General features: G+C 33.2%; 1 protein-coding gene across 1 annotated transcript in view; it reads right to left on the reverse strand.

Annotated features, from left to right (window-relative positions):
* Positions 1-6,668: 6,668 nt before the first annotated feature.
* The window catches only part of Ndf (Nucleosome-destabilizing factor), a 47,471-nt gene continuing 37,427 nt past the window's right edge, over positions 6,669-16,712 (reverse strand). Inside the window, exons 8-10 of the mRNA XM_018511567.1 lie at positions 7,909-8,019; positions 7,369-7,813; positions 6,669-7,050 (exon numbers count right to left, since the gene is read on the reverse strand). Coding sequence (XP_018367069.1) covers positions 6,851-7,050; positions 7,369-7,813; positions 7,909-8,019 — 756 coding nt within the window. The 3' untranslated portion in view covers positions 6,669-6,850. The remainder of the gene's footprint in view (positions 7,051-7,368; positions 7,814-7,908; positions 8,020-16,712) is intronic.

The following is a 16,712-nucleotide window of genomic DNA, read 5'->3' on the forward strand; positions in this document are numbered from 1 at the left end:
TTTAAATCGATAAAAAGAATTAATCAAATAGAAAAAGGTTTCTATTTTTAGCCAAAGCGGATCTTGGTGCTTATTAAATTCATGTGTAAAGTAAAAACATGATAATAGATGGAGGATTTAGTAGAAAGATCCGGATCATTCTCAAAGAGAGATCGAAATCGAATTCTCGCATTCGAACCTAAAAAACTTTGTGTCCACGATGCTAGAAATCAGTCCGAGACACAAAAGAATCAACAAATTACATTTGAACAATTCGATCGCATGATCAATGCGATTTGTTTCTCTATTCGAGATCTCGGGCCGATTTCTAGTATCGTGGACACAAGGCTTAAGCGTGAACGCGACCTGTGAACCGAAGCGGCTGTATGACGTCATCGATCGCTCTCGATTCGAACCCGCTTCGGCCGTGTTTATCCGTGCCAGAATGGTACGTAATAAAATTGTCGATATCGACTAGAAATATCGTCCATGAATATATTCATAATTCAAAAACCATTTATATTCGTCCCGAACATTAAATATCAAATACATTAAATAAAATGAACAGATTCTTTCGTTTTGATCAATCGGATTCGATATATTCGATATAATGCTTATTCATTTATGTGAACAGGCATTATGTCGAATATATCGAACATAAATAGCTTTGAATTGATGAATATATATTCATAATTAATATTTCTATTCGATCTCGATAATTCTAGTACGCAATAAACGGCACACGCACACAAAACGGATGAGAAAAGAATTTCTTCTTCTACTCGAATGACTGGACGAAAGAGCTCGAAGCCATCTTCGTGAACGTACGCGGCGATGGCACCAAAATTCCGAACTCGGGGAAATTGGGACCGCCGGTTTCTCTCGAATCACTCGCGTGAGCGGCGCGCGCTGCGCAATATGCGTATGTACATTGAAAATATTGAGATACTTCAATATACCGTTTATCTTTTTCTCCTTCTTCCTCGGTCCAGATTTCTTAACTACGGCACGTAATTCGATGACAATCAGCGTGACAGTTCGCACACGTGGGGCTGATAAATACACGACGCAACACGTGCACCCCGCGTGCGTCACTACGCATGTACGCACACGATTGGCGTGCGCGTGTGCGTGATGTGCGCACAGCTATCTGTCGCTACGGGCGTACGTGTGCGTATGTGTGCGTGTGTGTGTCAAGTGCGCGCGAGCACGGAAGCGAGAAACGTAAAAACAATACGGCGAAGCAGCGTGTGCATAGTCGCGACTGTACTGATCGTGGGGATCGTTCCTGGTCGAGCCACAGGTGTCATCTGACGGCGGCGAGCGTCCCTTTCCTCTCGCCCGCTGCCTACGTCATTGCCCGTCCCCCTCCGCCGGCATGGCAGTCCCCACTTATTCCCGCCGTCCCTCCTACGTCGATGCGTTGGTATGTGTTAATAGCAGAGACGTTTGTTTATGTACGCGTGCGTGCGTATGTATGTGTAAATCGAGATATCGACCAGTGATACTCCGAGAATATATTGGTACTTTTTTATTTCTTCAGGACAAGGAGATCCCGGGGAATAATCATATAACGGGGAAATTTATAATTAAAAATTTGTTATTTAAAATCAACTTGTAATTTAATTAAAAATTAAGATTGATATATTATTTATAATATAAAGATACATATATATTCTCTAAAACTTTTAGAATGAACTGTCACTCTGAAGAGTGAGATCTCACTCTCAAAGATTGAAAATTGAGTCACTCTTTTACAAGAGTGGTTTAGTTTTCACTTTTCAGAGTGAGATTTCACACCAAAGAATTTAGAGAGTATTTACGAATTGTTTATTTAAAAATTAAGATTTTTATATATTATTTATAAATTTATAATATATAAATTTACTTTTAAAAATGTGGTATTTAAGCGTGGGAAAACATGCGTGTGTAGTTTCTTTCACTATAGGTTAAGAAATAATTACGAAAATAGAAATTCCTTTGCAACGAAAATCATTAATACATATTGAAATATATAGATTTTTCAAATATTTGTACAATGCACTAAGAAAGAAAAATACTAAATCTTAATAATTTTTTTCAATAGCACTAACTATAAACATTTGCTTACAGTAAATAAATATTTATCTACTCAATAAAAAAATGATAGTTAAAAATTAATGGTTCTTATATCAAATAAATATATATGTTTACATTTAGTAAATATTTAATTATATTCAAAAAATATTTAAAAATTTTATTAAAATTTTTATTAAATTTTAGTACATTTTTTCAGTATGTGTAGTAAAATGATCTCACCATTCTGATATATTTATACTTTATACGTGCAATAACTTTGCAAGGAAAAGTCACGAACATTCTCGACTTCAAACAGTGTTTGAATAACGATCGATTATATTACTTAATATTCATTGCATTTTATATTACTTTATTCAGCATCTATGTATTTAAATTAAACGAATTGACACTTCTTTAACCCATGTTTTTCTACAACTGTTATAAATTGTATCAAAATGTAATATTTTATAATAGCATTTATACTGCAAAATTATAATCACAGTAAAAAATCCTATTTAATCTTCAGAATCGTTATTTTACTCTCCAGAATATATGCTATAAAATATTACATTGTTCAAACAATTCCAAATATACGTAAAGAATAAACCTTGTCTCTCGAACAAATGATTAAAATGATCGATTCCCGATGCTCAATTTTTTGGACAGTTCAAACAAAGGGAAACTCAAGAGAGCGAAAATAATATCAAAACCGCAAACAATAATAACAAACTTTCGCATTTTCCTTACTTTTATATTTTATCGGAATCAGATTCGTCAATCAAATCAAATCAAATTATTCGGTTCTATACGCCTAACTTATAACGTTGAAATTTTTTCTGGTTCAAGCAGGAGATTCGAATTATCGTAAAATTCTGAAAATGTAACTTGGCTATCTACTGTTGAATTTTCAATAGACTTATACAAAGAATTTCGAAACAGCTTTTTAAAAGCTCTTTTTGATGCTCGTGTGTAAAGAAAAAATGAGTACTGTATTTATTTGTATTTTTAGATTCAACTGTGCGATATGTAATAATTGTATACTCATTTTTCTTTCAAGTTATAATTAAAGTAAACGTTGGTCAACTAAAATGACGCACGTTAATTATTATTTAAAATTCATTCGAAAAATATTTTGAACCTTAATAAGTTAAGACACTTTATTCGTTATATTTACCTAAATGCTTAGCTTAAGCGCTTTCACAACATACAGATAAAAGGAACTATATATATATAGAAATACAATTGACGTGAGCTCTATGATTATTCTTTCGAAGGCCTGCTTTTTCTTATTGTTATTGTTAGAATACTGAAACCAAAATAGGAACTACTATGATAATCTTCTCCGAAAATAGAAATTTAAAATATGCAATGCTTTATACAGTTCAAAAAATTTATATAAGTCACTAGAATTCGTACAAAATCCAAATTAGATTAGAAATGAACGTTTATCAAACTTAAATTACTCTATCTAATCTAAAATTGATGTGACATTTCCTGCAATAATCGCTGAAGAGAAAAACTCGGAAAAACAACATGTGATATAATTTAATTAAATTTAAATGAAATATTATTCGTAAACAAAATAATCAAGGAAGTCATCGTTCAAAGAAAAATACAATTTCTAACTAAAGGGCAGGACAGATAGAATTCATAGGTCAAATAGATATTTATTCCAAAATCATTGTGTCTGTGACAAAACATATAACGTCTGTTGGTGACGTAACACGCTTAACGTATACCCTCATTCATTCGCTCGCACTCACACTAATTATTCCCACATTTTCTCTCTCTTCTTGTTTCTTTTTTTTTTAGTAAACTTAATATTTATTAATAATATATCCTTTTTTATGCTTTTCTTATGCAGTAGATATAATATTTCTTCTATTTTCGCCCCGTATGTTGCAGGTTCATACACATATAATTTGCGATGTTATTTAACTGTTGATTGTGTAAGTGTCTAATTACATGTCGCACGTGATATGGCGCCAAGCCACTTACTTTAGCTATACGCCACGCAATTTCCCGCATAAATAAATTCAAGATCTGCGCCGCGTGAACGACACGATTTTCCTTTCGATTTCGAGGAATATCTGTCGCAGATAAAAGTGCATCCGTGATCCGAAAAGATTATCGTTGAAAGAGAAATGGAAACCATTTAAAATGGTTGACTCTTCGACACTGGAATAATCTTGATTGGATTCTCCGTCAAGAGAAATTTCTCTATTTTTTAATTATTTCTTTAATATTTCCTTTAATAAAAGCTGCAGTTAAATGATACACGTAACTTTAAAATATAAACGTAAACAACGTTTGCAATTTTAACTTAGCATATAAAAGTACATCATAAAGATAACAATTTGGAAAAATTTAATATATTTCTATCGGAACAAACAATCAGTACAATCTCTGATTTTTATTAAAAAAAAAACTATGATAAAATCGTTCAATAATTGTTACAAAATATCTGTAATTCTACTTGAACCGTAATTCTGTCAGAAAAAAAGACAAAATTCCTATATAATTAAACAGAGATGACACAAATTTGTTTCAACGTGGAGAAGTTAATTCTGCAGATTGTTATGTGTCTTAAAACGTTAATCATATTTCCTTGCTCATCAACAGGGTGTCTTTTTCTTCCTTTGATTTCTCGACCAAAGGTTCCCGCGAGCCAATTCGTAACACTCCGATCACACTCGATTTCGTCGCGCGTCGCCCACGAGATCATTTTCCTAGGAAAACGGAAACGCTTCGCTCGTTCATTTCCCTCCTCGTCGTCAAGAGGTTCTTCTTCTCGCGATCGTATGATCGTATGTCTCGTACGAGGAAATGAAAATCGTCCTGAAGACCATTCCGAGAAGTCTGTCGAACACGCGATGCTCGTATGAAAGTAAACTCCTGTATACTGAACGCGCAACGCTAGGGTTTAGGAAAGTGACCCGCAAAAATTATTCATCAATATACTTTTTATTCATATTTTATTATTGTGCTCGGCTTATGATTTTGATATTGAAATTTTTCTTTTCAGAACTGGAATGACTAAAAGTACAAAATATCTCCAAACGTACAGTTTAGCTGCTGTTTTCAAGGCCAGATCTTCAAGGAGAGCAGACCGCTAACGTTACTGATAAAAAGATACGAAAACATATAATATACACATATCTATTCTAAATAGTGCTCTCCCTAGTTTTTAAGCCTGTTCTTTTTAGCTAAACTTTTTGTACGGTTTATTTTTCTTTTATCTTTTCTTCTTTAACAGGGGAAAAAAGAGGAAAGCTGAATAGTGCAAAAAGAACAAGCATTAAGCATATTTCATCTTTCTCTTTTACTTTTATCGGAGAGAAAAAGAAAAAAGATGAACTATGCAAGAAGTTTGGCTAAAAAACAGATGTCTTATCTATATTTTTATTAATTTATAATGCGCCGCTTGTCGAGCAACGTCGGTAAATGTGAGCCGAATTAGCAAACACAAACGTCATATCTTTTCTCTTTCAAATCGAATGTCGAACTCCTCGACGATTTCAGAAGGATTTTTTTCTACACAGACAAATTCGATGACGATCATATAGTTTACCGATATATCTTGAGAAAAATGGCTAACTAATTCTTTAATTAGATCAGCTAATTCATTGATAAACAACGTAGGATAACATAGTGCGTCTGTTCGTTGTACAAAGTGCGATATACAAATTCAAGAAAAATAATGAAAGTAAAAGTGCGTCTATAAAATAAAAGCAAAGAAGACGAAAGAAGACGAAAATACGAGAGGAAAGATCAATCCTCTTGCCGTTATCGCTCCGATTGGCTTCTAAGATATCGCGTAGTTGTAATTTAAACTTTGCAATTGCACCACGTAAAAGCGTGCGATCTCTACACTTCCCTGTAGCTACTGTTATTCATATCTGTGAACATCACTGTCGTGATCGAACTCGTCAACCTCTTTGTCAAATTTAATCTCACGTCAATACAGTGTAATCGTTTATCATAAAGCCACTTTAAATATGGCCATCGCACGTACGTTATTAAGCCTTTTTTCTTCAATCGGTATCGTAAGGCACATTTTTCTTTCTTTCGTCCCGAATCTCTCGAAACCGAGCCAAGTGGGCGTCTCGCGCGCGATCGAAATCGACGCAACTCGGGAGCACGTTAATCAAACCTCCTCCTCCGTCCGTATATGAAGAAAAATAATTTCTTCGTCGACAAGTACACGGAAAATTGTCGCTACATCGAAAAAAAAAATATTGCTTTAATTAATAATCCAAATTATTACTTAATAATACTATTGAAATAATAATTCGAATTATTACTTAAGAATATTGTTCAAATTGATAATATAAACTATTGAAATCATTGATTACAGTCAATAAACCATATTGTCAATGCCATAATTTGAGATTAATAAAAATAATCCTACAAATTCTGTGCATTTTATTTCGCGACGCGAATCGACAAACTTTTTCCTACGACTCGCTACCGCCTTACTGAATTTCATTTGCGTTTTCTATTTTCGGTAAAATGTTTACACAAATAATAGCGCATAAAAATAACATAAAGTATCCAAAATTAAGATATAAAATGTCTTTGGCTAAGAATCTTAAAGACCTTATATCTTAATTTTAGACAATTTTGTGTTATCTGGGTATATATCTTTTGAAATCATGTACCAAACAAAAATATACGACTATATTTTTTATGTATGATGTTTTCTTCTCTTTCTCTTTTCCTCCTTTTTTTCTCCCTGTTAGCGGCGGGAAACAACGTCAGGTATCGCAATAAATATCAAGAAGCTCGGTGATAACACGAAGCGTATGCTGCGTTAGAACCTGGCCCTAATATAAACAGCCGAAGCGTCGTGTGCACCGTATCCCAGACGTCTTGCATGCTTGTACACTTCGTTCGCTGCGGCAGCCAATGGTAATGGGTGCTCCAATTGATCGCTCATGCTTAACGACAGTCGCAGGTCCTTCTGCATATGTTGTAACGGTAGCTGAGTAGGGAAACCGCCTTCAACAATCGCTGCAAAGCAGAATATTAAGAATAATGTTAATTACGAATTTAATGCGCAGACTCTATTAATTCTCAACTAGTTTGTAGAACCCAGGACAGGTAATCATTAGAACGATTATTGTTATATATTTATTGAAATATATGATTATTAAAATAAAAATTATAAGACCTACGTAAAGATAAATTATAAAGTTATTAGAGATGTAAGTTACTAGTGATGTTTTACTATCAAAATTATTAGAAAACTGCATATTGGTATTATGTTGATTCGACTAAGGATTAATGCAGACGTGAATAAAATAAGTGATCAAACAAATTGACATCTACCTTTGCCTTTTTCAAGAATTGCCGGACATGCTAAAGATGTCAACTCCAGGACTTCTAAAATATCTTTCTGCCGAAGTCCAGCACGATCCGCTAGTGCCATGCTTTCGGCCAGAGCGGCCAGAGTAACACCAGCCATTAATTGAAGTACAAGATTCATCTTGGAAGCATTGCCGACCTCGCCAAGGAAGAAGCTATTTTTGCCCATTGCCTCGAAACAAGATTGGCATTCATCGAAAAGTGACCGATCTCCAGCAGCAAGAATGACCAAAGTACCTTCTTGCGCTTGAGTTTTACTTCCTTGTACCTGTGCTTCAAGATAGCGACCACCTTTGCCATTTATCGCTTCGGCGATATCTTGAGATGTCTCTGCGTCAATGCCAGTCATTTCAACGTAGCTTTTATCTGGCGATATCTCTGTTAGAACACCACAATTACCAAAGACCATCTAAAAAAAATTTAAACACGATAAATATACAATGAACTATTTTGAAGGATAAGATTACTTTTAAAGAATGACATTTGAATTTAACAAATACTTACATCCTTAGCAGCTTGAGGGTCAGCCACGCAAGAGAAAGTAATATCGGCGGCCAGGACGACATCGGACGGCGTCAATCCTTGCTTAGCTCCCGCTTTCACAAAATCTGTACACTGCAAAAAGAAATACATAACGTATGTACAAATTAATTTTATTACTCTCTTGATTATCCATATATCTTACAATTTCAAAATACGCGGTTTATGAGAATTTTAGGATTGAAGACTTAGGTAATAAAAAACTAAAATGTAAGGCCAAAGAATGAGGGATTAAAATACAATTTCATCCTAAATTTTAATATATAAAAATGCTAAATATTCAAAAATATTGCTGTTTCCTTATGTTTATTAACTGTAATAAAATGTATGATTTTTTTTTTCTAATATTTGTAGCAAATAACCTGTATATATAAAATTAAAAACTTATTTATAAATATTTTCATAATATTTAATTGCAATTTGATCAAATAATTTTATATTTTATGTAATTTATATATATATTATACATATAATATTTTTAATTTATATATATTATATATATTAATTAAACATTACAATTAGATATAAATATATACAATCGCGCGGGCAAAATTCAGTATCGTGGCGCCATCCAACGTGAGAAGGCGCAGTCATAATTAGTACCACTTGTTGCCGAGAGATGGCGGCACCGCGCCATCGCGTCGTTCCGTTCGTCGAACATGCTGCAACAAAGAACGTTTCTCGACACACCGGCCACATCAGCAAACGACGCCATTGTTGCCACGAGTCGAGTTTTCCCGGAATCCTCATGAATACCCGCGGAATTTCTCGCCGGAATTCCAACGAGAGGATTTCACAGGAATTGCAAGCGAGACGCATTCACGAGAATTCCTGTGGAATCCTCACGATTAATGCCTCCTATTATCTCGATCGTGACGAACATGGCGGACGAGCCGTGTGCTAGCAATTTTATTCTGTATGGCTCGAACGCTTTCGAATTTTCTCGTATGCCTCCCACGATAAACTGGTTAGGGTGCGGCTGTCTATCACGTAGGCCATCTCCGAGGTGGCTTCTCGTCGGGAACGAGGCCAACGAGTCGACAACAGTACGATTTGCCGCTTATCACGTCGACGAATTGTTCTCGTCTCGTGGCCATCAATCGCTACGGAGCATCTTTTTCCCTAATCCCTCCTTGAAGTCGATGCGGAGTCTCGGCGACGAGCTCTCACGTCGACATCGTCAAAATTCGCCATGTTCGTACTTTCGACAGGTGATATCGTCGCGACTGCTTTGTGAGATCCTTCCGGCAGTTTTAGCGTGACGACCGACGCCATTCCAACTGTTTCTCTCGCAACAGTCGCAACATGCACGCCACACCATAATAGACCTGTTTTTTTTTTATTTCTAAACTAAACTGCATTATAGCTTTCTTTCTCGCCAAATATCGAACATATATCTATTTCGTTTTTAGTTCTAAAAGCGTATACTGATTCAGCTACAGAAAACAGACTCTACGTTTGACAAAAAAATAGTTTTGCAACTGTTGTATTCTTTAATTCTTTAATATAATTTTTAGATTAGATTTTTTGTACGTTTAGATCCATCGAGGAACTAAAAGTATATCAAAAAATCTTATAACAGTTACAAAGCTGCTTTTCTGCTAAGACAACTAATGGAGCCGATTCTGTAACTCTTTACGACAGTCGTTGATGTCGCAGTTTTTTTATTCTACATAATATCTGCGCAACATCAACGACTGTCGTTAAGAGTAATAGAATCGGCCCCTTATATTGATATTGCTAGACTTGAAAAAGGCCGATGCTCGACCTCGAGCCGCTACAAAATCAGTTGAGTAGAGTGACTCAGAACAAGAATACTCGAATATCTTTCTCAGAACCAGAGTTAGATGAATGAATATACGAAGCACGTAGTGCGTTTCCAACGATCCCTACTGACTCCCTACATTCATTACAAGTAGACTGCGGAACTTTATGCAAAATACTTAACTGAATGTTTTGCATAAAATGCATATTTTGCAATTTTGTAAATTTACAGATGGCAATCTCAATCTTTTTACTTCACCTTTTAATAATTCTTTAACGAACAATGATTGACTGCTAAAACTATCCGATAGTTAATATTCAGTTAAGTATTTGCATAAAGTTCCGCAGTCTATTCATAAGATATCATCCTTCGATTTTAAATTTCTCGTTTCAAAGCTGGTCGAGATGACTACGCATGATCGGTGTGATTGAACACAACGATGATATATCTTTCAACGTAAAAAGTTGTTCAGTTTGAAGAGGAATTTATAATTTTGTAATAAGCCTGAACAAGAATTTCTGTTTGGGCTCACTTCTTTATCTCGGGTTCGAGAGCGTCAGAAATATCACTTTTCTAGCTCGTTCGTTTCTTACAGAAACCTAATATCGGTTAATATACTAAAAGACGATTATTTATTTTCAAAGTTGAGAAAGTTATTTTACAAGTTACTTATAAGTTACTTTTTGAATTACCTTATATACATTTATTACAGAAATTGTGTACAATAAGTTCGGGTATTTTATTCTCTCTTTATACATTATATTTTATCATTTCCTCCAATTTCGTATTACTTTTTGTACTGAATTTTTATAACATATATAAAGTAATCTAAAGAGTAATTTATAAGTAACTTAAAAAATAACTTCCACAATCCTGCTTATTTTAAGTATTAAAAGCATTGTTGTTCAGTACTTTTAATACGTCAAATAAGTAATTAATTACTGTCTTTCAATGATAAATTGGTCAGTATTAGATTTCTGTAATGGGAGCCGTCCAAATGAGTGTTCCACGCATTTTCAACGTGCCTTCCAAGTCGCATAAGGTTCTCGAGCGTTCTCTTTCCGGTGACTCAGCGTACGTATCAAATGTACGTGTCATATCAAACGCGATTCAACGTTATACATCAAATAATATCGCAAATTGCACGTCGGTTTTCTTCAGATCTTACGAAAGTTATATAATTTCGGAGCGAGATAAGACGCGCCAAACGATGTTTATCGTTACGAAGGCCCGACTAGTTCTTGTATATACACGCCAAGCAAACGTGTCCTATTTTTTTTATCTCATTCCCGAAAGCATTGTTATGGTAGAGAAAGAGAGAAAGAAGCGACTGACGAGTTTTGGCGACCGAAAAAACAAATGGTTCGTATCGATTCTACAAGCTTACGATCCCGTAATGTAAACAGTCGTTCGATTAAGGACTATTGTCTATTTCTACCAGTGTAGAATAGAAGATTACTTTAATCTAGATTTTACTTACTCTTTTCCTAATTCTTGTAATCGTTTTTATCAATGTTTAATTTTTATCCTTCATGCACATTGGATCTTTTTTGATCCAGGCGAAATTTCTCTCAAATTTCTTGGCACAGGTTTCAATTTTTATTAAATAAAGATTTTTACATTTGAGTTAAACAACTATATTTGGCAATGTAACAAAGATGTTGGAAAAGTAATCCTGAATTATTTTTTATATTTTTTGAAAACCTAGAACGGTAAAGAAATTTGAGCTGAACAAAAAAGACCGAGAGTACCTACCTACGGAGTAAATAAAAATATATGTGCCTACAAAGAGTACTAATGTAGATTAAAGTTAATCTATACTTTTTAAATTATCTTTAATCTTTATTTAATTAACTCTTCATCTCTTTCTGGTTCTAAGTATTACAAAAAGATGAAGAGAATAAGTTGAACTAAGATTAAAATTAATTTTATACATTGGTAGAAATAATAGACATAAGAGTCTATAGTTTTTAATGTTATCATTGAATAATTAATATTTAATAAAGAACTTTTCTTATTGCTGTAATAAAAAGTGACAAAATTGTCATAAAATCAATAATAGCTAAAGAGCTGTTAAATTAATAATTTTATTACCATTCTGTTATTAATGAATAACAATTATCATTTATAGAAAAGGAAAAATTGTTCACTGACGATCGTCTGGTAATAATATTAAGAATTATAGACTAAGGCAGAATATATATTCGATACGCGATGTGAATAAGCCTCTTCGAAGCCACGTTAACTTTATACTTTCGGCAGTGAGTTCCTCTTCCTTGTCAGGAGGCAGTTACTTGTGAAGTAACATCCCCGTCGTCACGGTCTACTTAGAGAGTTACGTGTAACGTACGCGTTCGGCATTCTCGGAGATCTCAGTGCGTAGAAATAACGAAAGACAAATTTCAATCGTTACCTTCTCAAAAAGAATTTCTGATAATGAAATAAAAATTTTTTTGACGTACTTAATCTTATCGCAACTTTTTGCAACATAAAAATAAAATAATATTAAGATTAGATTATTAATTCCGATTCTCCTTCTTTGAATTAAATGAGAATGACTTTATTGTCTTATATAAGACAAAGGTAATACGTATATAAATTAAATTTATATATTCTTACGTTTAGAATAAGTCTTTACCCAACATTATAACAATGCTGGTGCCATAGTATTTGGCATGAAATCAATGTTCAAGAATTAAGATCATTTTATTTTAGATTTAAGAATTTTCTATTTAAGAGTAAAATATTCTTCCGCAGACAATAAATATGATTATCTGTATATTAATCTTATTTTATAATAGATCGGAAAGTAATAGCATTGGATCTGGAAAATTTTTCCGTGGACATTCGAGAGGAAATGCGAGTTCGACCGACATATGTCTATTTCTATCACAATGTAGATTAACTTTAATCTCGGTTTAACTTACTTCTTATCTGTTCCTAGTTCTAAAAATTATAAAAGATAAAGAATAAATCAAAGCGAGATTAAAGTTAAAAATGAACATTATAGTCTCGAAATTGTTTCTCAATAATGAGTGAAAACCAAACATTTTGTTTTCAATCCAATCAGCAGTTATAACATTGAATTAAAGAATTTTTATTATCTCGAAGAATGTATGAAATTTCTTGGATTATTATAATTATAACTATAATTTGATGATTGTAATCATGAACCGATACTAATTATCATTAAAAATTACGTAAAGGATTACGTCGACTCCAACTCGGCGTGAAATTATAAAAGGTTAATAAATGCTTCTAAAATTATAAAAGCTTCTAGAGAACGATTCTCAACGTATTCACCGATGTGAAAAATTGGATTGTAAATGGAAACCAGAAAGAGAGAAAACATTACAAATTGTAGTCTGTAAGATCATGGATGGCCACAAAAAAAATCTGATAACAATTATCAAACATTGAATAAAATAATTACAATCAAATATTCTGTTAATATAATGAAAATAATTTTATTTTTCTACACATTTAATAAATATCAAATACAATAATAAATAATGTAGCATAAATATAATACATATAATAATGTAATAATAACATAATAAAAAAAATACGATATAATTAAAGCATTAAGATCTGTTTCGACCGAAAATAGGAATTCTTCATACTTAAAGTTATTCTCTCTTCGGTTCTATTTCAAATTGTAATATAATATAATTATCAAATATAATGTTATTATAACCAACTGTTTGATATTAATTATTAAATATTAAAAAAATAAAATCATATTTTTAGTTATATCAGCTAAACATTTAATTGAAACTATTTCAATCAACATTTGATAACTCTACAATGAAATTCTTCTAATAGCAGAAACAGCTGCGATTCGAGATTCATTCAGAGTATTGAATGACTCATTTTTATTTCAACGACGAGCATTCTACAGTTGTAGAATGAAAAATTAATTTAATTCGGATCGCTTCGACATATTTTTACTCCCGCCGCGAACTCGTTGTAACGCGACGTGCTAACGCTGTAAAATGTGTAATATTACGCGGTCAGAAGCTCGGCACGACCTTCGGCGTTCGTAGCCATTGTGCCAAAGACGGAAGCGACTCTGAATGAGCAGATAGGAATCGGTACTAAGCGATTAATGGTCAAAGAACCGTCACCTCGTTCCTTTCTTCTCGCGTGATGTATATCATGATGCGGCGTAAAGCGATCGCACGTACTCCATCTTCAATTACGACGCGCACCAAATACAGGCTGTCTCGCAATGTATTTTCATGGAAATGCTCCCGTTAATTTAAAATAAGCGCTTTCTTGGAAATACCATCTCGAACGAAGCAAGATTGATGAATTATTTCTCAAATTCCTTAACCCTCCATCTACGATTATATTTTTACTTTCCTTGACCATAGCCCAAGTTTCTTTTATTGATTTTTCTTTCAAACAATATGGAAAAATTCAAGATTACTTTCATTATCTGTATTACATTATCAAATAGTTAAAAAAAATATATTTTAGGAGGGGGAGAAAAAACTCCTTTATTTGAGAGAATTAATCCCACGCTAATTACATGGAAAATTGGGTCTCGGTGAAATGAGTTAATTTTCATATATACTACAGTTTATAATGTAGTGAACAAAAGTTGTCACAGACACAAAGTTCAATAATAGATAATTTTTGAGCTATGGTATATATAAAAAAGCTTGTACTTATCTTGGATACATCATAATTCAAAAAAACTACTCATTATTAAAAGCATTATGTGACATTATAAACTGCATTATGTGTAAAAACTAATTTATTTCACGGGGATCCAATTTTTCATTCTACTTAACGCGAGAGTGAAATTTTGCTTGTGCCAAAAAAGACCCAGATTGCAGACGGAAATGATATTGATATTTATATTTATATTTAACTTCAACTTTATATACTGATATTAAAATTTCTCAAATCCTTCAAAGATATTTCCTACTCAAGATTGCAATGTATAAATGATGCATCGTTTAATTCTTGCGATGAGACACTCAATTCAAGGATATACATTTTGCAGCGTCTATTTTGAGATATGTGCATATAACGTTAGCTAGGCGTAAGCGTCGAAATTCGATTAAAACCCGAAGAGAAGAAGCTTCTTACTAAATTAAGTTTAATTATTAGCTTCTTGGCAAAGTATCGATCGGCTGGCAACATCACCATAGATGCTTATCATATGACTTTCAAAAACATCCTCGAGACAAACATCCGCGACCGAAGATTGGGAGCGGTAGGGGAACTGCATATAAATTCGTCTGGCACGACGAAAACGGCATCGTTTATAATTGCAAAGTATAATCATTGAACCCTTGTTATTTTAAGTTCTTACGCGAAAGAAGAGAGAGAGAGAGAGAGAGAGAGAGAGAGAGAGAGAGAGAGAGAGCCGTTTTCATGCTATGGATCCTCATCAATAAACCAATCTGATAAAATTTTATATTACTATCAATTAACAATAAAATAAACGTTTCGGCCTCAAATTAGGCCATCTTCAGTATTAATATCAATCTTCATAAGTTTAGGCATTTATACATGTTTATCTGAACTTAATCTTGCGCTCTTCAGATAAACATGTATAAATGCCTAAACTTATGAAGATTGATATTAATACTAAAGATGGCCTAATTTGAGTCCAAAACGTCAATTTGATAAAATCGGTAAATCTGTTCCCGATAAAATTCTTCTTTGACAGAGTGATATTTGCATAAATTAGATTTCCTTGACAATGATTTAAATTCAATTTATATTTGAATATAATATTTATACTTAAATATAATATAGGGATTAAGGTATGTTATCAAAGGCGGTAAGTAAATTAAATTAAGATAAAAATTAACATAAAAATAATAAAAGATAAAATGTATAAAAATACAAAAGGAGAATGAAAAGCAAAATATATGATGCTATACTAAAAAACTTTTGAATTCTATTTTAATTCTCATTAATTCTCAATTTAATTCTGATTTCATTCTTATTATGATTATCATTTAAACTAGCGGCACATAGAAAAACGTAAGCAAATCAACATTTTTTATTTGCTGCTGCTTTTTTCGGCTATGATTGGCCGATTAGTTTACTATCTTACGTTTTTTTATATGTCGTGATCTTTAATGTCAAAAAGATTGTTGATCGATAAAATAACAACGATTTATTTCAATAGCATTCCACTAAAAATGCAACAACCAGTTACCTTATCGATTCAACATGTTCACATTAATTTTTCATAATTAAGTAACTTTATGAACGGTAATCTTTTAAATTAAGGTATGGTGAAACGTGTGCACGGTAATCTTTCGTTATCAGATACTACTTATTACTGCATTATTTACAGGAAAATAATACAATAATGTGATCTTTTCGATGCGAAAATTCCAATCTCGCGGAACACAGGAAAAACAGATATACATATATGTGTCTTCAGGTGATTTCCGATCGAATAAATAAAATAAGATCAATGGAAGAGGGAAAGGCTGTCACGACTAGTCACGAGAATTCTGCGTGCGTATGCGTGTATGTGCGCGCCACACAACGACCTTGAACCAGCTCGGCCAGCTCGGCCAGCTCGTGCGGCTTCTTCCATGATGGAAGGAATCCAACGGCTTCCAGGAGAAACACGATGCACGTGTGCACGTCTGCATTTCGCGATAACATGCCGTCGATGTCGATTCTTGTTTAACTGCATTTGCAACGCAATAGTTCTAACGTATCGCAATGTTAAGTCAGTAATTTTCAATATCATTTTCATGCAGTCGTTCAAGAAACGTACTAGTCAATAGAAAGTGAAAATGACTTTGACGTTATGAAAGTCAAAATTAATAACTTTTTGATATAAAATTTGACTATTTATTGACATTAAGGATCAAAATAAAGTCATTTTGATTTTTTGTTAACTTCTGTGTGTTCCTTGGAGTGTTGCGCTTTCCTCAAATCGTTAAAGAGATGACAAGTGATGAATAATGTTTGCAATATCATCAATATTTGTCAAAATCCGGTTATCTTGTATGTGTCA

Source organism: Trachymyrmex cornetzi, unplaced genomic scaffold (assembly GCF_001594075.2).
Source record: "Trachymyrmex cornetzi isolate Tcor2-1 unplaced genomic scaffold, Tcor1.1 scaffold380, whole genome shotgun sequence".
NCBI classification, from domain to species: domain Eukaryota; kingdom Metazoa; phylum Arthropoda; class Insecta; order Hymenoptera; family Formicidae; genus Trachymyrmex; species Trachymyrmex cornetzi.